Source organism: Trematomus bernacchii, unplaced genomic scaffold, assembly GCF_902827165.1.
Source record: "Trematomus bernacchii unplaced genomic scaffold, fTreBer1.1, whole genome shotgun sequence".
In the NCBI taxonomy this organism is placed as follows: domain Eukaryota; kingdom Metazoa; phylum Chordata; class Actinopteri; order Perciformes; family Nototheniidae; genus Trematomus; species Trematomus bernacchii.
Genome location: NW_022987564.1, coordinates 7,962,782 through 7,985,957, shown reverse-complemented (window position 1 = coordinate 7,985,957; position 23,176 = coordinate 7,962,782). Strand labels below are relative to the sequence as shown.

The 23,176-nt window shown below is 39.7% G+C and overlaps 2 protein-coding genes across 2 annotated transcripts; both read right to left on the bottom strand.

The window, feature by feature from the left end:
- Positions 1-10,847: 10,847 nt before the first annotated feature.
- lrrc69 (leucine rich repeat containing 69) lies at positions 10,848-13,228 on the bottom strand. The gene is made up of 8 exons (XM_034125418.1): positions 13,061-13,228; positions 12,829-12,955; positions 12,667-12,739; positions 12,021-12,216; positions 11,853-11,924; positions 11,648-11,749; positions 11,304-11,483; positions 10,848-10,985 (listed from the first exon to the last, which is right to left on the bottom strand). The coding sequence occupies exons 1-8, from the start codon at positions 13,226-13,228 to the stop codon at positions 10,878-10,880; spliced, it is 1,026 nt and encodes a 341-aa protein (XP_033981309.1). The 3' UTR covers positions 10,848-10,877.
- Positions 13,229-14,886: 1,658 nt separating this feature from the next.
- Positions 14,887-19,806, bottom strand: otud6b (OTU deubiquitinase 6B). Its single transcript, XM_034124207.1, has 8 exons — positions 19,563-19,806; positions 18,429-18,577; positions 18,159-18,305; positions 16,967-17,167; positions 16,643-16,763; positions 15,941-16,002; positions 15,751-15,857; positions 14,887-15,422 (listed from the first exon to the last, which is right to left on the bottom strand). Exons 1-8 carry the CDS (start codon positions 19,633-19,635, stop codon positions 15,338-15,340), a joined length of 945 nt encoding a protein of 314 aa, XP_033980098.1. The 5' UTR covers positions 19,636-19,806; the 3' UTR covers positions 14,887-15,337.
- Between the last annotated feature and the right edge of the window lie 3,370 nt (positions 19,807-23,176).

The following is a 23,176-nucleotide window of genomic DNA, read 5'->3' as shown; positions in this document are numbered from 1 at the left end:
GGTCATTGCTCTCTCCCTGTCTGTCTCTCTGTCTGTCTCTCAGATCTATAGCAAATGTTTAACCAAGCTGTTCTACACTGTATTATTCAGCACTGAAATGATCTCATCTTGTCTCTCAAAAGCTTTGGACAAGGTTCAACACTGGCTGAACAACATTGGCTTACAGTTAAACGTAAAAAAAACAGTATGCATGATGTTCAGTAAACGACTAGTCAAAATCGAAGGATCCAACGTGTTTTTAAACGGAGCAGAAATAAAACTAGTCTCCCACTTCAAGTATCTTGGAGTCATACTGGACTCGAACTTGACTTTTAAGAAACATATTAAGAAAGTATCCAATACCATTCAATTCAACTTGCACAATTTAAAACAAATCAGACCTTTCTTACTGTCAATGCTGCAAAGTCATACCTCCACTGTATGATTCTATCCCACATTGAATACTGTTTTACAAACTGGTCGTTTGCTTGTGCCACAAACCTTAAACCTATAGAACAACTGTACAAGAGAGCTATCAAGGTGTTTGACAGAAAGCCAAATTCATACCACCACTGTACCAATCTTTGAAAAACACAATTTCTTAAGTTTTGACAATTTTAAGTCTTTTAAAAGTATGTGTTTTATTTATAAATGTTTACATGGCCTGGCCCCCCCTCCCTTCGGGGAATTCATCCACAAAAAGACACTGGACGCTGCACTAGGTCAGAAACCAGAGGAGACTGTGAGGTCCACCGCAGACGGACCACTTTTGTACAAAATGTCCTCTCCATTAAAAGGCAGCTCATTGTGGAACAGCCTCCCAACTGAGATATGGGATTGTCCCACGCTCAATAGCTTCAAAGGTCAACTCAAAGAATGGTTGAGAAACAAACATCCGTGCGATCACCGCTAAATGCACTTTAATACAATCTCCTCTTGCACTTTAGGTAGCTCTTGTATCTCCTCTTGCACTTGATATGTCGTTGCTGCTATATTGTATTACCATGTCATAAATACTCGTGTATGCTGCTCTTGCTCTTTTGCACCTTTTGAATATCATGTATTTTGTTTTTGCGATGTTTGTGAAATGTAATTTTCTTAAATGTTTTATGTGAGGGACTGCGGATGGAAACGAGCTCAAAGCGAAATCTGGCACTGTTACGCTTGACACATTTGAATGTTTTAAGTGTTCATTACTGTGCATTGTCCCTGCCAAATAAACGATTAAATGAAAAATGAATAACTGAGAGGGTCATAAAACTATTTCCTCCATCAGACCGTCTCTCTCTCTTTGTGTTTCTTCGCTCTGACATCTTGGATTCATCTTTCCTTGCTGTTCATCTTTCTCCACCGTTCTTTTCCCTCCTGCGTCATCTTGAATTTATAGTTTCATCTGTTGCTTTCTTCTCTGCTATCACTCTTGACATCTTGCATTTAGAAGTCCACCCTTTAATATTCTACCAAGTTGGACTAATATTCACTCCATCAGTTCATTGCTCTCTCCCTGTCTGTCTCTCTGTCTGTCTCTCAGATCTATAGCAAATGTTTAACCAAGCTGTTCTACACTGTATAATTCAGCGCTGTGTGTGAGCACCGCCGTCATCAGACATGTATGCCTGACATGATGCATCGGCTCTGTTTAATTATAGAGATGCTGAATAAATATTTACAGATGGCCGATCCGTCTTCTCCCGGCCAGGCCCACAAATGTGATTTATGAACCGTCAGTTAATGCGGAAGAACCGGCTGTCATTGTTTCTGTATGGAGGCTGGATATTATACACTGCATGTATGTAACACAGCCAGCTTTATGGTGTACAGATCTCAGGTACGGCTAGGTTAATGCATGCCGCTTTATTTGCTATAGAAGCTTTCATGTCTTTTCAATCACAGTACCAGCAAAGGTAAATGGAATACATTTAAGTTTAAAAACTCTGCCCTGAAATAACCTCACTGTGTGGATTGTGTCTCTCTTCCCTGAACTAAACTGTATTTCTTTCGTCTCCAAAGTGTAACTGTATCCCCCATAATTAAAATTGTAAAATAAAATTCTTAAATTACATTTTTTAGTTAAGAGCCATTTGTTAACTTGAGACTTTTCCTCAATAGACTGATTACATCTTAGAATTTGCAACGAATTGCAACCCTAGACATTTCTAAATCAGATGACGCAGGCCATACAGTTTAACATTTTCAATCAATGCAAGCAAATAAATAGCGTTCTAATTTAGGGGGGAAATTATGAATAAAATTAAACCTGACCTAATTCGAGCCAGAGGGAATTAGATCCTGAATCAAGCCAAACCCAGAGAGTCAGGATAATCGGGTTTGGGCTGGGATTCAAAGCTCAAGATTAGCAGCCCCTGAATCCAAAGCAGTCTATTACAGGCGTGGGCGGCTGAGAGGAAACGAAGGAGCTGCAAGGCCAGTTATTATGAAGAAATACCAAAAACTGTGCCTTTACATACTGTATGCTTGGACAACTTTTATATGATGAAACAAAAGTGACCTGTACTTAAACTCACTTTTAGTCAGTGACTTTTTAGAAGCACGAGACCTCAATCCACATTAGATAATGCTTCTCTGGCTCTGTTGTTTAAGTTATATTGATAAGCATTTTTTGGTTTTGCCTGTGCGGGTATGTGTGGGTGGAGGGAGGGAGGGGGGAGTGTAGTGAGTGTACTGTGTTATTACAATATAAATGAAATGGCATCGATTACTGTACACTATAATGAAATAAAAAGACTTGAAAAAGAAAAGATAATGCTTCTCACAGTAAAGTATACAGCAAAGCCATATTTTTTATAATGTATTTTTTAGTATCTCTTGTAACTGTAGGTCAAAGCTTCCAAAGGTAGCTCAACTAACAAGCCAGTATTTATTTAAGAACCATAACTGGAGTCTCGTAACCTCAAATTCAGCCTGATCTAGTCGACTTTAGACTTTATGAGTGACATTTATGTGAGCTCTGAGTTGGAGCGAGTTGTATATGTCTGTGTTGTGCATGACTTCTCCCTCCACCACTGGGAGAAGAAAGTACAGTAAAAACACATTAAGCATTTCACTTCAAAACTCACTGGAGGGCTGCAATGTTTCCTAATGCTCTCGTTTTTACGGCACACAACAGAGTCTTTGTGGGTGTGTGTGTGTGTATAAAGTATGACGGTCCACTTGCATGAGTAACTATGTGTGTGTGTGTGTGGTTGCATGCCTGCTGGTGCTCCACAGCCATCTGGTATCTGGTCAGTGTAGTGAGCCTCTGGAGGGCACCTGGCCAGCAGCTTGCTCACCTGGCGCTGCTCACCGCTGCCAACCACCACACCTGGCCTGGCCAACACACAGGGAGAGAGAACAGATTGCAGAATACAGCCAAAAGCACTCCTACCGACAGCATGAAATAATGCAGTGATACAGGATATATGATCCGCTCGCAGCATAATGGACGCTACGAAACATGTGATACTTGTGAATTACTGCACAATTGTTGACTTCACCAGACATATCTTAGTGCCATCCACTCATCTTTTGCTAGGATACCAGACTCTTCCTTTTTAAGATTCCATAATGAGTGATGTTGACTTCCAGTGCATCTGTCCCAACAGTTTGTGCCAGTCTGTGCCAACCCATCCATTTAGCATAGGATGGCACTTCCTTCCTGCAGGTTGTCCTCTGCTATCAATTACACTCTCCTCTCCCTGCAAGATAGATGCTCTTTGTCCCCTGTCACACGCACACACACACACACACACACACACACATGGGCGCACACACCCAGAGGGACAGACACCTGCAGAGTGTTTGTCACCTCTTCTGTTGGCATCTGCGACCGCATGGCATTGTGGGAGAGACGGCCATCTGGTGTCGGCAAGGCTGGATTGGAAGGGGGCAAGTGGGCACGGTGCATCATGCTGCTCTTTTCTGTCGGTCGGCGCTGTGTGGAGTGTTGTGTTATGTTTTTGCTCCCTTTGGTGCAGCTAAAGTAACGTAGCAAACGAAAAATGCTATACTTAATTCTGCATTTAATAGGCATGTAATGCAACTGCGATACTATGTAAAAAGAAGGCTGATTGTAGCTTTAGTTGAGGCACTAGCACTTTCTCTTGAGGAAATTCAAGTTGTGCTAATCACACAAAAGCAACATACCATACAGAATGTTTTTGATTCATTAAAACCGCATGCAAACTGTTGCCTTTTGTCAAGTTGAACTCTCTCCTAATTATCTTGGAAATGTTTACCCCTCCTCACAGGCAGACAGCACATGAAGGCTTGATTGACATGACAGTGGCTGCAAAGTTTCCTCAATTATCCCGGCAAGGTTACGATTGCTGCCTCTTGATTCACAGCAGGTCCTTGTCATTCTGAACACAGAAATAATAAACTCTTTTCTCTGCCTACGCCGCTGTAACCTATGAATTTTAAATCTGTTGAGATTGTATATAAAAGATGGACAGGGAGCTAGAACCATTACAAATGATTGTGGTATTTAAAACATGTGGAGTGAGCTGAGGAGAGCTTTAGCTTTGTTTGTGTTGCTTTGTAGGTCAGACTAGCATTTTTGTCCAGACTGAAATACCTCAACAGTCATCAGATAAACTGTCATTTAATAGACAGCCATTCATGGTCCCACAGATTGAATCAAACTGACTCGTGATCATGTGACATTTCCTAAAGCGCCATCATGAGGATGCTTTCTTTGGTAATTATTCAAATATTGTATTTAATGTATTTAATGATTGCTATGAAATGTGGCATTATCATTTGACCCCTTAACTGTTGATCTGTTACCATTTGTATTTGTTCAATACTTTGATATATGAAAAAATACCCCCAAAAAATATCAACATTCCAATCAGCCACAGCTCTACTTTGTTTTAGGACATTTAGGAAACCAGGAAAACATAAATAGTGATATTATACCTGCTAAACATCAGCATAATGTCATTGTGAATATGTTAGCTTGGTGATGTTAGCATGTAGCTCAAGTACACACCGACTCTGGTTCAATCGTACATTAAAAAAAAAAAGTTGGACCCTGCATTCATACAAAGTCCTACTTGAGAATGTTTCTGTGTCCCCATTCACTATGCTGAGGAAATTCATTCTTGTTATATCTCTGTTGACATAAGCAAATGTGCTTGGCTAGAAACATACAAACATATTGGCTAGAGGGTTAGAAAATACAGCTGAGCAACAAAAGAACATTTTCTTATTTTCAGCCTTGACTGTCACAACTTAAGAATATATAATATATACAGCATCTTTCTGTAAAAACCAAGAGAATGTTGTTGTTGAAATATCCCCAACATATCCTAGGTTCAACTATTTCACTGAACAGCAACTTTGACCATGTGCTTCACAAGTAATGACGCATTAATAAACATGGTAGTTTAGAGGATGTGGTCTATCTGGAGGAAATGCTTCAGAATGAAGAACAAACAATGACAGCATCTTTGTGAAGGATAGAGTCAGATTGAGATATTAACCCACATATTCCTGAAGGACGTTCAGTTGGGCGGGACGTTCATTTGGCTGGTTGGTTGGGTTGTGGGCCTGCACATCCAGACAGATGTTCGGCCAGTCAAGCCTGCAGCGCCACAGGCAGTGTGTGTTCTAGAAAAACCCTGAGACCAGATGCTGCTACCTGGTGTCCCACCCGCCTGCTGCTCCGCTACACTGGGCATGCTCCAGTAGCCATCACTTGACCTCAAACTGGGTTTTGAGATTTTGCGCCGTCAATCATATTAATGATAGAGTAGAGTGGAGCGAGAACTGAAAGACTTCGTAGGGTTTGACTCAGCAGGTTCACCTCTGACGGGCTGGATTTATATTCCTGTTTGTTTTTTTAATAATGAATCGAAAAAGGGTGAAATACTTGCACATGAGTCAGAGGATTAGCATTTTCTACGTCTGAATTGAACCAGAATGTAAGGAGTAATATTAACACCACAACAGAGAATTAGAAGTGAATATCACACAAATATATTATTAAGGGGAAATGAAAGCATCAAAACACACATCATGAAACCCCACATGGCATCCTACTGGGCGAACTATCAGAAGTAACATCAAAAGATCAAATGCAGCATCTACCTCTTTCAGCCTGGTTTTCCCTCCAGTTTTGTTCTCATATAAATAAACAGTCAATTTCTCCCGAACAAACAGAAAAACACATTCCTCATCCCTCTCCAAGGTCCCTGTCAATACCAAGCCCGAGGAAACTTTAGAAGAGATTCAAAGACATGAAAGATTAAAATATGTATTTGTTCTTTAGAAGTTCCCACTGTTTTTGTCTTATTTCTTTGCCAGATGCAGCTTTGTAGTGGTGTGTTTGCTGTGTGCATGGTGCTGACCCAGAACTGCCAGAGAGAGGTTGTTGGCCCGATGGCCCTGCTCTTGTTTCAAAACTCCCCCTAATGAGGATTCGCTCAGTAATGGCGTTGCTTCCTTGTAACCTCAAAGGACAGACGGTTTACTTGCTTGAATTCCAAATGTTATTTATATTTATTGGGGTGTAACATTTCGAAGAAGGAAGCCGAATATTAGACTAATACATCTGGCTGGCTTTGTTCTGTAGCATCTTTTTATAGTCTGGTATGCTTCAAATCCCATCATTTATAGATTATCTTTCCCAATTCTTTATCTATAATAACTCATGCGCTTTTGTTCAATTGTGTTGATTTGATTAAGGGACTATACACTTATTGTTTTGTACATCTGGTGTCTTTTTCATCGCTTTCTTTCCATTGATATGCATCAATGATTGCATGCAAACGTTCACCTTTTCTCACATTTGGTTGCCCTTTTTAGATTTAAAAGTCACACATGAGTTACACTGCTCTGATCCGATGCTTGGATTTCAATTAAACTTCGGATTCTAATAAGAGCTCATTGTTCTTGTTTTTATTAGCTTCTCTATCTCCTTGGATTCTTCAGGCATATCTCAGTTTGCCTTGCATCAGTGCATCTCTCTGCTCAAATCCTGGAGTGCCAGCGGAGAATCATACTGCCCCCTAGTGTCCACAGACGTTAGGAACACAACAGAATTGATTGTGCAGCCATCAAGCAGACAATACCCTGGTACTCTGCCAGTGGCTCGATACCAAGATCTGTCATGGGCAGCAATGCACAACAATAGATTCTACTGATTGGAGTGGTGCACACTCCTGGCTATGACACTAGCCTACCGCTCGCTATTGAATGGCTGTTTTTCTCTCTCTTCAGCCACAAGTCCCCTAATTCAGCAATCAATGCTACTCATTTTAATAGCACCTCTGCTGTTGCCTCGAGGAGAGAAGAGGAGAAATCAGGGTGAGCCGGTGTCAAATCATCTCTCTGAGGGGAAGACCGCAATCATGACTCTGATGGATCTCTGAAAATGACTGAACACGCTAAAGTGTTGCAGTAGGGAAACCATGATGGGCTTTGTTTTACTGGAACCAGTTGCACAAAGTTCTTAAAGCGTAAGAAAATAAAAGTCCAGATTTGTATACAACCAAAGATTTAGTCTTGAAATGTAGCACTGAAACTTGATGATACAGAGAGTATAATATCAAAAGCACATTCATAAGAGACCACACTGATGTTGACCTTCAGCAGCATTTTCATCACATACATTAAAATAAAAGCTTGTTCCCAGCATCCTATGTTCTGTTTTTAGCTATCATATAATTTGCCTTTCTAGCTCTTAGATGCAATGTGAGCTCAAACAGCCATAGGCTCCTCTGCAGACATCCTAAGTAAGTGCTCCAAATGACAAGACAGACTAAATACCCTGTAACAAACGATACAAGACTGCAGAAAGCGCTTTAACAAAGGAGGAATGTAATGAGACCAAGGTGCCTTCTCCCCAATACATCATCCTGAGTGAATTTGCCAACATCACTCTCTTTACCTCCAAGCATGGTAAATGAGAATGTATGCCCCCGCTACTTTGTCATTCTTTACTTTTTTTTACCCCAATGAGGTAGCCATGCCAAGCGAGACAGATATTTCCACCAAAGGCAATATCCCCTCGCAGTAATTATATCAGAGTGAGAGAATGGCTCATTAACATATGCTAGGCATGTCAGGAATTTACAAGCGCCTTTTGTAGATGCCTCTCGTCAGTGTGTTGCTCCCATCCGTATGGTGTCTCCTTTGAGGATGCAACCTCCTCATTTCCATAGACGTCAATCAAGCTGAGCGTGGTTTTTAAGAATAGTCTGTACAAAAACACAGGGCTCTCTGAATGTTGCAATCATAGGGGACAGCTGAGTGATATGGTGTTATAAAGTGTTTCTTGATGAAAACAAAGCGATGGGGGCAGAATTGTCTTGATGATGTGTCATCAATGAGGAGTGGGTGGCAGGATTTGTATTTGCTTATCTGCCTGTCTATGTGTGAATACATGCTCTGGACACTGGACACCAGACAGGCAGACAGACAGACAGGTCCCGGGGCCTCGGAGCTTCTGATGCTCCAGGGCTCCAGGACTCAACATCTGCTGCTTTCAAGAAGGCCCGTACAGTTGGCCTTTCACCCATTAATATGGTGCCAGCAGAATGCAATGACCTAATTATCAGGCATGTTCATAAACAATTACAGAGTTTCTTGAATATTTATTGAAATGATGTACCATTTTATGGTCAAAATGTACCCTAGAACAAAACAGTGTCTGTGTAATCTTAGTCATGGTTGTTAAATCTTTAAAAAGTGTAAATGTAGATAGTAAAATGCAGCTCTCTTCCTGTTGCCGGAGGCAGGAGAGCAAAGTCTGTATGAAACCAAGCAACATTTCCCTGTGAAATTCTGTGTATTTAAAATAGACCAGCATTGAATTTAATGAGCAATATGATGGTACCTAGTGTCGTTATTCAGGGGTAATGTAAAAAAAATTGAAAAACGTGACTCTTCCTAACTGACATCAGTGGGAGAGAGGGTTTATTATATAATTTCACAAATCTAAGTGTGTTGTCAAATCCTCAATTAATGTTCTGTACATTGTTAACGAGAGGACATGATTTCTATTTTTCGGAGGAGCATTGATGTGCTGCAATTTTGAAAATATACATTTTAGTATTGTCAATTTTTTTGTAATAGTTATTGAAAATAAAGTCCATAGTATATAGGGCAAATGCATACGCTCAGTGGCTCTGACTGCTTCTCTTCTGTCTGCCTGACCCCCAGGGTTTGTTCACTTCGTACGGCATCACTGACTGGTGTGCGTTTTAGTTCCACCACACTGACTTGGCCCAATGCCATCATCCTTTAATTGACAGTAAACTAACTCAGCTGACTGGAAAAAGGAATTTGTGCTTTGCAGAAAACAAAAACACATCTACTTAAGCAGATGGCAGCCTCACTTTAGTTTGTTTGTGCTGTAAATGGACAGCAGCTTTGAAATTGACTTTTTTTTTTTTTTTTAAATGAACACGGTAAGTGAAAAAGAACTAAAGAAATTATTGAAAAAGTATATGGATTCATTGGCTAGAAGTGAAAAAAGTGAGAGTCTAACAGAAAGCTGACAAAGTGAGATGGAGACAGAGAGAAAAGTCATTTTGTGTCTGAATGAGTCTGGTCTTTTGCCCCAGAAAATGTCACTGCAATGACTGAAGACCCAATGTCCATTTCCATCACCAACCACTCTCGCTATCTCTCTCGTTCTTTCTCATTCATTGTCATTCCCTTTTCCTTTTAAGTGCACTTTCACCCACACCACTTGGAAATTGATTGAAACAAAATGTCACAATTATGCCCTGTAGCTCGCCGCTTCAATTATTCATCAATTAGGGGCTAGGCTCTTTTTTTTCTCTCCTCTGAGCTGATTTTTCATTCAGTTTGCTCGAGATGTATGGCTCCCCTGCTGTTAACCAGTCCAAAGTCATTAGTTTCTGGGTTTGCAATTAAACCTGATGCCTTATGCATGAGGCTCCGACTCAGTAGACACACGCAGCAGCAGCGGCGGCCGCAGCAGCCAGCGAACGAGCTAGCAAGCTCTGGAGGCGTGGATGGGAAATTAATTTGCTAGAAATGAAGTTCTCTCTTTCCCTCCCTCCCCCCCCCTCTCTCTATCTCTCTCTTGTCTGGCAGGTTGGAACAGATGCCACTGGCTGGAGATGGAGATGGGGCAACTATGGAGTCACAGTACAGTTTGATCAGCACTGACTGATAAGATCTCACTAGATTTACATTGAGACATTACATTCACATCAGTTTATTAGTTACCCTTAGCTACAACTAATTCAGTCTAATACAACAGACCTGCAATAAATCATACCCTTATGGATGCTATATTGTTCGGTCTTTCTGTTTTTAGAGAGGGGTTGAATCGGCTTTGTGATCATTTTGGAGTATTTATTGTGCTGTAAAACTGTATTGCATTATACACAGAGGTGTTTCTATTTTTTTGCCTACACATATTGATATCAATTATGGCAGACACAATAACACAAACACCTAGTACAAGCAACTCAAAATATAATACGTTAATATGAATTTGAATGGTCAAACTTCATGTAGGTTAATGTTGAACAATCATGGTGGAAGAACCTTCAGAGTCACCAGTTGTGTTTCATTTCTGCACTGACCTTTCAACGTTGACAAACAAAGCCGTAGTTTATACAGGTTTTTAAAGTTTTGTGAGTAGTACACAATAGTAAGCAAAATCACCATGTTCAGATCTGCTATCCAGCTGGGGCAGTGTTTACTCTGTAATTAGGAATTGTATGCAATGCAGGATTGTTTATCTACATCTCTTGAAGTGTGTATTACACTGAAGCAGGATCAGACCAGGCATTTTTCAATGATCATTGGCTGCCACCTAGTGACCACACAGGCAAATAGCATCTGTGAGAAGTTTATGGACAAGAAAGTATACCCTGGAAACTATATCATGAATTGTACAATTTTAATAGTTTTATTTATTTTCTAGCAACACCATAGTAGGAATGTCCCTCCGTATTGAAGCACTTGTATGAACAAAGAAGGGCGCGCACTGGAATGGTCTTTGAACTCCTAATTTTCGTCTCCTGTTACATAAAACAAGACAATCAGTAGTGGAATATTAATGAATACATTTAGAACTGTGCCGTACTAAAAATGGGAAGAACTTTAATTTTACTTAAGCATTTCTATTTTATGCTACTTTAAACTTCGTCTCCAGGACTTATCAGAGGGAAGAATTTACTTTTGTATTTCACTTAATGGGTCTGAAAGGTTACTTTACAGATTAAACATGTTCATACTCTTATCGTCCAAGTATATGATTTTGAATGTTTATTTGATTACCATTGCAGGTTTAAAAAATGTCGTCATACTTTTAAGTAGAGCTAAAACATTCAACCTACCTTGTTCACACTGACAAAATGCACACACTCCAGCCAGGTGGTGAGGAAGGGGTTCAGGCAGAGCGCACAGCAGCTGCCATTGGCCAACAGTTCAGGCAGGGAAGGAAAGTAGGGAAGCATCCTGTGGACAAGAGAGGACATGTCCCTGTCCTGCTGCAAGACAAACCTAGCAGCTAGTTCCTGGGAAACAAAGAGTTAGCATAGTCATCATAATCATTGTGTTGAAAAAGAAAATGTAATTGAATTGTGACCGCAAGAAACTAAATTGAATTGTAAGATAACAAAACATTCACACGTCTACTAAATACAAGTGTTTCATCTGCTGTAATTCAGTGAGACTTTACCTTCAACATAAGCACCTCCACATCCTGCACTGATGACATCGGCTCACAGCACACAAACCTGTTGTCCTCATAGTACAGCTCCTTCAGCGGCAGACTGTCAAACTACACAGAGCAATGTCCTGTGTTATTCAGTGAAACTGGGATGTTTTTTAGATTTCATTACACAGCATTGCTCTGCTGAATTAGCTAACACAGTATACTGCACCTCAACAGGGAACATAGACAACTTGTTCCCAGCTACATCCAGAACTTGGAGTTTTGTCAGTGCCTTGATTCCCTGTGAAAGGTAAGGTTATGTAGCGGACACACTGTACAGTCAAAAGTACAGCGAGTATAGTATAAGAAAGTAGAAATGACACCAGCAGACACCCACCTCTGGTAGGCTGGTCAGCTTGTTTCTGGCTACATGCAACTTGGTTAGTTCTTTACACTGGTACAGCTGCATTGGGAGCGAGGGTAAATTATTGGAAGTGAAGTTTATCTCAGTCAAACTGGTGAGATGACCCAGCTCAGCAGGGACCTCTTCCAGCTTATTGTCCAGCACACTGAGGTGTCGAAGCCTGGTTAAACTAATGGGTTTGCATTTACATTACAGTAAGTAAAACATTATGATGGATTATTATGGATTTAGCAACACAGCAGTATACGAAGTGAATACATTTCCCCCCCCTTACTTTGGTGTTCGCGGTCAAATTTGACCGGTCCTCTTTTAACTGCTATTACATTAACACAAAAACCATTAATCATCACCAAATTTCATTTATCACCCTTTCAAACTGTAAATATTGTATCAGACTACTGGTATACATGAACAACTGCAGAGTAAGATGTTTACTGACATGTATGCTACTTGTAGTTGTACTGTAGATATTACGACTTGTCCTATCTTATTAAGTCAAATTTCTGAGTACTTCTTTCATCACTGACATGCAGAATCACACTTTTTAAAGCATAACTGGTGTTCAGAACCTATAATTGCAGGTGTGAAGATGTTGGAGACTAGGGTGCCATTAAATTACCTTTTAATCTCAGGTGGAAGTCTTCGAATATGGTTGTGATTCAGATTCAGCACAACAAGGTTTTGTAAGCCATCTGTAAAATATAAAATACGACAACGATCATACTTGTTTTTCTTTACAAAACTTGCAAGGTGCTAATCATGCAGAACAGTGAGAAACTACCTATCACATCAGGTGGTACTGCTGTAATTTGGTTGCTGAACAGATACAGTTTCTTCAAAGACTCCAGATGGCCCAAAACAGCAGGAAGCTCCTTCAAGGCATTATTCCCCAAATTCAGCTCCACCAGCTTGCAGGCATTCGCAAAACGAAAAGTATTTAATCACAAATCTGCGTGCTGAGTAAAACATTGGAAGAGTTGTGTTGGAACAGCAAACAAACGGAGCAGACTCACGTGGTGCAGACAGAGCAGCTCATTGGGCAGCGCGCTGATGGAGTTGTTCTTCAACAGGAGCACCGACAGGTTGGGTAATCTTGAAACACACTCCGGAACCACGTTTATTTTCTTTGAACTCAAATTTAAAGATGTCGCTTTGCTGTATAAAGCTCTTACCACTGCCATTTTGGGAAAATCTTCGTCCAGCACTCATTCAGGTCTCCATGGCGACACAACGCTTTTTGTCACGTCGGTGACGTTTTGCATCAGCGCGCGAAAGAAGTGCTTGAGTGAAAGTAGCAATAATAGTATAAAAAAATACTTTGTTACTAGTAAAGGTCATGCATTCAAAATTGTACTCAATAAAGGTCTTAATAAAGTCTAAGCATATACTTAAAGTACCAAATGTTGAAAAAGTACACTTAGGCTACCAACATTCGAGTCGACGTATAAAGTAGCATAAAGTGAAAATTCTCATGTAAAGTACAAGTAGCCTACCTCAAAATTGAGTTGAGTACAATACTTTCTTACTATCCACCACAGATAGCCTTCCTCTGCCATTTATTTATACAGCCAATGTATGACATTAGGTGTTTTTTATTAGTATAACTTATTTTAAACGTTGCCTTGTTTAAACTGCTCTTTAAGAAAACAGCTAGCCTACATTTGTTTGAATGACAAGAATTATAGTTATTGTAAGGTAATATTACATTTCCAAATGCAAATGGACTAAAGAAGGGAACCACACAACAGTTCAAAATAGAAATCACTCTTAATTGACAAATTAAATGTAATGAAAGCATTACAGTACTTTTAAAGCCTAGTTATATTGTCTCATTAATGTATTAATTGTGTGCACCATGGTACCTTAATATGTATGTCCTGTCTTTTCTGTAAAGATGTAACTTGTAACTAAAATGTTATGTTTGCTGGCCATTTGAAGGCTTAACTATGCTACAATTTATATTTTTTAGAAGAGTAGCAGCCTCTAGTGGTGACAGCCTAGAATTGCAGGATTTGTCCAAATAATGTCCAAAGTTACATTTCAAGTAGAAATGCTTCCTTATGAAGTCCATTACATATACAAGCAAGCACTGAAGTACTATGAGCAAAACGAGCTTCAAGTATTAAAAATCCTCATTGTGTAGAAAAGATTAAACTTCAACTTTAATATTGTCTGTGAAGTAACTCGATTATAAAAGCATGAGAATCGTTTAATTTTTGAGTTAAAGCTAGTTTGAAGTACTTTGGCTACTTTTTGACTGTTCTTTTCTATATTAGATTTTCTTCTCTGTAGCCTGTTCTTCATGTATGCTTTGTATATGAAATGTAATCCAATGAAAAGTAACTACAAACTATAGCTGTCAAACTTAATTAGGTAAATAGTACAATATTTCCACATATAATGAAGAAGAGTATGAAGTAACAAACTACTTTGAAATACTCACAAGTACAGTACGAAAGTGAATGTAGTTACTTTTCACCACCGGCATTTCCAACGTTATTTAATGACAAATTGCTAAATAATGTTTTGTGTTTCATTAGAGCTACAGTATGTTCTGTAGGCCTTTGGTATATGTACCGTTTACAATACGCAGACATTACCCTGAGTGAGACAATATCTGCTTTAAAAGTGACAGCTTGTTTGAGGTTCATGCAAGTATTTCTCCATTTTCAACAGATAACTTTTGCTTCACACATGCCTAGAATGAATAGATGTGTGCATGCCTCCTGCTGGTCACTGCATGTTAAAATGGCTGTTTCACAGTCTCATGTTGAAAACAGTATTTATGATAATATCTTCCTCATCAGAAATATTAAAAACAAAGCAGTTGAATACCTTATTAGTATTTTATGAGTTTATGTAACATTGATATGATTCACAAGTTCCACAATTCAGTTCAGTTTATCAACCCCTCACTGACTGTTAACATTTGGAGTCAAATGAATAATAGATCTTACATCCTCTCCTAACTATTTTGGTACAACTTTGCTTCCCAAAACATTGTTAATTCACATGAATTTCCCTTTTATGCTTTTTTTCTTACGCACAGTGATACTGTCTAGAGAAATATATATCACTCCCCGCTGATATCTTTTGACTTCTAAGACCTACCACTGTGTGTTGGAAACAACCAGCTTCTCCGTTAACCTCAGCTTAACAATGTCTTAAATGAGGGGGGGGGGGGGTCTCCTTCAAAATACGATTGTATTTAGGGTCCCTTGGTGTGAGTGGTTTGAACACACTCTGAATCACACACATTGGTTTAAGTCACACCAAGACTGGGTTGTCTCTCAGCTGTCCTCTGCATTAGCGGGATCCTTTAGCTGCTCCACAGAGTTGTAGTGCTCTCCTAGTCCATAGGCGTGACGCATATATCTGCAAAAAATAAGAAAATATATTCTGTGAGTCAAGAGATCTGATATAAATATTTCAAAATTCTGAAAAGCTTTATTAAAATGTGTCATTTAATATAGTCAGTATATTCATTACATGTTTGTTAAACTAGTTTGTCTCTCTACACCTGCTTTAGTGTGTTTTGTGATAGACATGATGTAATCAGTTTTAAAAAATGTCTAACTTGAGATGAAATGAGGGTCCAAAACTCTTATTATGTTCCTCCAATATACTTTGTTCTACTAATTTAACTGTATTTGTTATGCAAACTGAATCTTTGACAAAAGAAAACACAATATACACAACGTACATTAGGGTGACGGGTTCACTATCAAATTCCTCCCCAATTTTTATAGGTGGGGAGTCAGCCTGGATCACTTCCATTGGCAAGAGAAGAACTTGGGTCAAAGCTCGCAACTGTTGGGAAAAAAGAAAATAATTATTTAAAAATACAACGAGCAAAAGCACAGTGTGTCTGTGACAAAACGTCAACAACTCACTTCCAGTTGTCCACCCCAAGCTGCTGTGTGCTCCACGTCACTGCAGTACTTCTCAAACTCATCTGGAGACCAAAAACACTGCATGAATACTGGGCATACACATAACTCCTTTCTCAAATATATGTATGGCTACCATTGTTGGTCTTTAAACTAATAGTTTAGATGTTTAGAAGTGGGGTTGTATGAGGTATTGATCTGTGTACAGTAGGTAAGGCACAGAAGAAAAGTAAATGGCTACGCTGGACAGAGATGTCATCAAAACATATTTTAGCCAGCAAAATAAATCTATAACAGTATGCTTTATTTAAAATATTTTCCTTGCCGTGACACAGCTTTACATTCTTTGTTTCTAACAGGGAACTGAAGTCGTTATCTATGCTCTTGGCAAGACAACCAGGCTCCGTTGAAAGAAACTAATAACTCGCAGAACATGAGGGTTGCAGGACTGATCAGTTAGTTTGTTTGTGTAATTATGTTATTTTGATAAGGCTTTCTTTCAGTTGACTAAAACGTGTTTTCAGCTGCCCTAATCAACAGCAGCACTTCTTTACTTCAGTATCGTACGTGCAGACCATTATCGATACATTGACTACAGATTAATACCTCATACCACACTGCAAAATATCCAAACCAACCCATTAAAATATTCTTTAAAATACAAGAGATAGTTCCTGATTACTAATACAAAGATAAGAGTGTTACCTGTTGTGTACATGTCCCCCGTGTTGGAGTTGGTGAGGAAAGGCAGGAAGTCATCAGCATGGCCCCTCATGAACTCAGCAGTGCGAGACCGCAGTTCTTTCATACTCATGGTTAACTCAGGCTAAAATGAAACAGAATAAAATATGTACTTTGTGTATGAGCTTTGGTAATAACACATGCATGAACTTTTGTCAAAGTTTGTCATTATATTCAAATGTGGCAACTTACACAGTGCCGCATGAAGTGTAGAGATTTGCCTATCACATTTCTGATTAGGTATTCAAACTTCAGCCACTGCAGTAATATTCCTATAACAATGAATACCTTTGTTCGCTGGGCCAGCTGATCCTCGATGGCACGGTACATGCAGTGGCCATCAGAGGAGATCTCCTTGATCTGAAGCTGTTTGGTGGCGAGTTTCTGAGCCAGCTTCAGCCCCTCCTGGTGCCTCACACCCTGCAGGTTCAGCACCTCGGCCTCTGCTATCCTGCTCTCTCTCTCCTTCTCCTGCGCTGCCTTCTTGTCCTGGAGGTGATGTTTTTTTAGATAAAATGCATTTAGTTAGTACTCAAACATTTTTAAAAGGAAAGCAAACAGACTGCTTAGAAAATGACCAATTATAAAGGAAATGCTTAGGAATAACCCTGCTATATGACATTTGTTGATTATTCAAAGTGTTGTGTTTTGTGGATTTTAGTAATAAGGATGATGGATTACAAGCCTGAGGATTTCTTCAACTGCACACTAAATGACAGTTAAAGTGCTGTAGACAATAGCAAACAACACTTAAAAATGTCTTAAAGTGCACCTATCATGCTATTTTTAGGCATATATTATGGGTCTCAGGTATATACAAATATATTAAAACATGTCTATGATGTGTTTTTCTCAAAATACAAACAGATCATGCATTTTAGACATCCCTCATATCCCTCTATTCCAGCCCTGTTAGAGAAATGCGGATTTTGGGTGAAAAAAAAAAAGAGGAGGCGAAGCTAATGCCTGATCAGAATTCTACCGGAGATAAAAGTTAAATTCTGCTGTGATAAAACGCCATCCTGTTCTAAACCACATCAAGGATTATTTCTGAAACAGTATGGAGCTCAAATGCTTTTTCTCTTGCGGGTTTACCACAAGGTGAGTTCCTTTTTTTATTTCCTGCTTTTTAAAACACATGTGCTCTCCAGTACAGGTTAGCTCTGAGTGTTAGCGAGGCTTGCTAATGTAAACAAATACCATATTACGTCTAAAACACGTCAGGCATTGTTTCTGATAGCAACTCTCTGTGGGTCCACCATCCGAAATTACGTCATATCGGCAGCAAATCTGTATAAGCTCGTTGGACCCCCCGTTTTTAAAAGATGTGGGTACGGAGGAAAAGAGAAAGGGTTTTATTTTCTGATGCTGGGTGGGTTCCCCGACACACCGGGGACACATATATATGTATAAAAGACATCAAGAAGTGCATTTTGTAAGATAGGTCCCCTTTAAAACTTATGTGGAACCTGTATCTTACCCTTCTCTTCTGGGCCTTTGTTAGACGTGGCTGTGTGACCTCTTCTTCTTCTTCTTCTTCTTCTGCTGCTGCTGCTGCTGCTTCTGCTTCTGCTTCTTTTCCACCCTCCATCTTCATGGTCTCCACTCCATTTAACACTTCTTCCACCTTGTAAGATTGAGCAAGGAAAGCTTATTTTCCACATTGACGTTTATCTAATACCTATACTTCATGTGAGAATGAACAATGAGATACCAATAAAAAAAGATGTGTGTTCATATTTGCTTGTACCTTGGTGTCAGTGGAAGATTTGAGTTGACTTAATTCCTCCTCATGTTTATTGTTCAGGTCAGCCTCTATTTTTGCAATCTCTTCAGTCATCTGTTTCCTCCTTTTCTTGTCATTTTTGGGGATGGCATTTTTCATGCTCTGGATTTGAGCTAAAATGAAACACAAGCAAGATCAACAAATCAATAATACAGCGTGTGCACACTCAATGCAGAATAGAGCTATTATGTGTTCCTGCATGTTGTTTGAAAAAGGGGGGGGGGGGTCAATTACATAGCTGGGAACCTCACAGATGGCATTAACCTGTCTCAATGTTGGTTTAGTAGTTAGAGGAAATTAAAACGTATAATAATAATGATAATAAATGGAATTTATAAAGCGCCTTTAACGGGACCCAAGGTCGCTGTACATGGTGGACAGACAAAACAAAACAGACAATGAGGAGCGAACAAAACAAGAACAAAATAAAATAAAGGAAGCCAGGGGACCAGGAAAGGACTAGGGTCCGAAGGCCATGGTGAACAGGTGCGTTTTTAGTGAGGATTTGAAGATGTCCAGTGAGGCAGCGTTCCGGATCTCAGGAGGAAGTGCATTCCAGAGGGTGGGGGCCGCAACACTGAACGCCCTGTCACCCACAGTACATCATTACATATATCTGAAAGCCATAAATCATATGCGACAGGAAACTGCTTCTCCACCTCTCTCTGAGTTAAAATAATTTAGCCTACATTCTACTCAAGCCATTCCCAAATATGTGGTGTCAAAACTTCTATTTTGCCTTTAACAAATCTTGTTTTGACATCAGTGATGGAGTTTGGATGACAGTCATAAAAAGCTTGTAAGTTTCAGACTTCTGGGTTCTGTGCAAAACTCAGTTTTCTGTCTATTATTCACTGACAAAACACTAAACCTTCAATCACTGTGTGCCACTAGTTAAAAAGCAAAACGCACAGACACACAAATACCTAAGAATAATAACACAGGCGTTACCATAGGTTTTTTATCCTGTGACAACATTTCTGACTACTCCATGGTTTGCTAGTATCTAGATCGTGCCAGACTCTCAGAACACAAACAACACATGAGGTGCACTGCAGACAAGCTGACAGTGAACTAAACACAGTTAATATTACCTACCTTGCATATCTTTCTTCTCCTTGCGGTGCTGCTTGGCCAGATGCTCCTCTGGTGTCTCCTCTATCTCCTCCATTGCTGATGCTGCTCAGACTGTTCAGGGCGAGCTATATGGAAATTAAAACTGTTAGATAAAGTATTATGATGTTTGTGTCATAAAATAGGCCACATTACTAACGAGATATATACATATATGCTCCACAATAAATGAAATGTGCTCATATGGCCTTAACCGGAAGAGACAAAGATTCAGGGCGGGGCTTATTTCTTCTTCTTTTAAATAAACTCGGTCTTTCTTTGCTACAGCGCCACCTCTTGGCTTGTTATTACACTGCACTGTCATCTCCCGTCATAGCCATAGGAGCCATGTATGGTGCCAACTGTATCTCTTTATTTAAATCATCATTATCATTTGCATAAATATTTGTGTAACCAATGTGATGTGAGAGAACACATGTTGTCCTGCATACAGTATGAGGGACCTGTATTTGGTCATTATTTTTTTAGCTTATGCTTATATACAGTTTTTACAAAAGTTTTTGTTTCACTTCCCCCTTGTTGTCTTTGTTGCTCATACATCACATCACGCTTTCCTTCATTTTTTAATAACTATTTCCCAACCTTTGTTATGATCACCCCAATGAGTAGAAAAGGTAATTCAATAGGCTATATACAATTATGACCCTTGACCTCACAATAGCTTTTACACAGCTTTTCAAAACTTGATAATACACTATTTTAACACACACAATAACTCAACTATTCATTAATGAACACTGTTTTATGAAACCTATACAGTGATACAATTCCAGGCTATTGCAAATAGCAAATAATGCGAGCTTTTGTGATAATTTTCTCCTCCAGTGTTTGAGCCACATGCTTAAAGGTCCCATGTCATGCTTTTTGTCATGCTTTTTCTGTATGTATTACCCATCCCCTTGTGTGTTATGAAGGTTTTTATGCATGTAAACGGTCTGCAAAATCACAAACCCTCAAAGTACACCCTGTAGCGAGTAAAACTCTAACACAGAAAATACCTGTCTATGCTGCCCCAGAATGCCTCGTTGGAGATTTATCTTTTTCCATTGTTTTCTTCCTGGGTACAGTGACGTGCCCATACCCAAATGGACCCATTAGCCGCGTTCACACCGGAGTACTTTTCACCGTACTTTTCGCGTTTAGTTCCGTTAGTACCCCTTATGTCGCGTTCACACCAAAAATCGTACTTAATCTCGGGAACTTTTACCCCCATTTTTAGAGCCCGCTGAGAGATCGTACTTTCCTGTGGGTGAAAAGTGCCCCAGTGCTGATTGGCTGGGCGAATTGCAAACCACGCCCCGTACAACTGTGAAAATGTTTTGTAGAGCCGCCATTGTTTTCCCTCGCTACAAAATCCCAACGCACCGACGGAGAGTAGTTTGTTTTTGAAAGCAGTTATGGCAAGCATCAAGAAATGATGAGGAGGTGTCGGCTCTTCTGGAGATCTACGCCGAGGACGCGACCCAGGGAATGCTACTGAAGCCAGTTCAGTAGCTTTCACTCGACCTGGGAATCGTGCACAGCCCCACGGCTAAAAATAAAGAAACTCAGGCAGGACTACAAACGGCGGATTCAGTGGCCAACGATGACGACCACGATGAAGGTAAAATCAACTACATGCACTGGGGTTTTAATCTGCACAATAATGGTCTCAGATGTACTTTTATTTGCTCAGTAGATCAAGCTAGCCATGCTAGGCTGAATAGGCTAACACCGGCCCTGAGCTAGCTACATCTAGCTAGCTAGATATTCTCGGCCGTTATGAAAACGTTTTGACTTGTGAATAACTGTGTAGTGTTTCTGTAATTTGCTTCACTAACTCATGGCACTAATCGTCTGTTTCAGGCGAGGCTGGACAACTCTCGGGATTGGAAACAAGCGAGCTTTGCATTCTAGATCACAGCGCTAGCTCGTCCCCCTTACCAGCAACCAAACGCAAAGGTACACACACTGTAACTTTGTCTTGAAAGAACGTTACGCATCGAACTGATGTTCACAATCATGTTTATTTCCTTCTTGGTACAATTATGAAACAGCGTGAAAACGTATTCGCCTAGACCGGCATTTACAAATGTTCGCGCCTTTTTACTCTCTCACAAACATTGTAAACATCCGGGCTAGAGGTCACATGACTTCCGGTACGAAAACTTGCCTCAACAACATTAAACAAAGTTCAAGCATACATGAAGCACAATCCTCCGTGTTTGAACCTCTTAAATCGCTGCATAGCCGATTTATTTGGACTGGATTATCCCAGAGAGGCTAAACATTCTTTATAACACAGTTTCAGATTTGTGAAACCTTAATTCTATTTGTGAAAATACAAAAAAGAGAGATTTCAGTGCTTTTTGCATCCTGGCCACATTAGACCAGGTCCTGATCTAAAACCACTATACCTAGACTCATCAAATCTGGACTGGATTATCCCAGAGAGTCAAAAGATTCTTTATAACACAGTTTCAGATTTGTGAAACCTTAATTCTATTTGTGAAAATACAAAAAACACATTCCTAGTATGTTGTAAAACTACATGGCGACTAAACAGATCTTGTATCTTGCTTATTTTCCCCTCTTAGGAAAGCGGACACGGGATGCGAATTTCTTTGACACCGCCCAGGCGTTGGAGGACCGGCGTGCCGTGGTGAAAGAGTCGATGCACGGGGATCAGATGGTGCTGTTCACCAAGGCCCAGGAAACGGAGGACAAGATGCTCACCAGTTCATTTTATATTATTGTTATTACTGTTATTATATAGTCTTGATACAACTGACACTTTATTTTATATTGATAATGTTAATTTACATGTACAACTTCTATTTTATTTACATTAAAAATGTGAACTTCTATTTACTGTTAAACAGATCCTGTAGCTTGCTTATTTCTCCTGACACTTTATCTTTAGTGACCGTAGCATCCTATACATCACATGTAAGTGATTATTCTGATACCATCATGTTTCATCGGTTATAAACTGGCAAAGCTTTATTTGTCATTTATTTATCATCAATGTTGCAACCTTGTGGAGGAATGGCAGGGGCACATACACAAATATGATCATTTATATAATTTTAAATAGTATTTGACCTAAAACTAAATGTTTTTATGATTGTCCTCTGAGGAGGACATGGGGATTTGCAAACCTTTAATTCCCCCCCCCCCATTTTACACAACACAAAATGGAGTCCACTATGGGCCGAAACTAACATGTATGTTTCCATAGTGTTTATGGCAGACGGATGCAGTGGGTCTCAGGAAGATATATAATAAATAACGGTGGGTTTGCTGCTGAGCCTATTTACTGTGCATACAACACACCTGGCACAGTTTATTGTTATTATATTGCCACACTGTACACTATTTTAATGTTGCCTGTCTTGACTGGAAAATAAAAGAGAAACAAAAGCACTGTACAAAAGATCAGCTTTATTGTCAAAATGTTTACAATTTACACGCTGTTCAGATGCCTCATCAAGCTGGGTCGCCGGTAAGGCAGTCCATTCGTCCCTGTACTCATTACTTTCACAAAGGTTATGTAATATGCAACATGCTGCCACCTGGATTTTGATCTTGTCCATCTT

Coding starts and splice junctions, on each gene's coding strand:
- otud6b (XM_034124207.1), bottom strand. CDS start 19,635: ATGGAGGAGATAGAGGAGACACCAGAGGAGCATCTGGCCAAGCAGCAC. Junction 18,578..19,562: donor GGAGAAGAAAGATATGCAAG/GTAGGTAATATT, acceptor GTTTCATTTTAG/CTCAAATCCAGAGCATGAAA. Junction 15,858..15,940: donor CTTGGGGTGGACAACTGGAA/GTGAGTTGTTGA, acceptor TTTTCCCAACAG/TTGCGAGCTTTGACCCAAGT.
- lrrc69 (XM_034125418.1), bottom strand. CDS start 13,228: ATGGCAGTGGTAAGAGCTTTATACAGCAAAGCGACATCTTTAAATTTG. Junction 12,956..13,060: donor AGCTGCTCTGTCTGCACCAC/GTGAGTCTGCTC, acceptor AATGCCTGCAAG/CTGGTGGAGCTGAATTTGGG. Junction 11,750..11,852: donor TGTCTATGTTCCCTGTTGAG/GTGCAGTATACT, acceptor TGCTCTGTGTAG/TTTGACAGTCTGCCGCTGAA.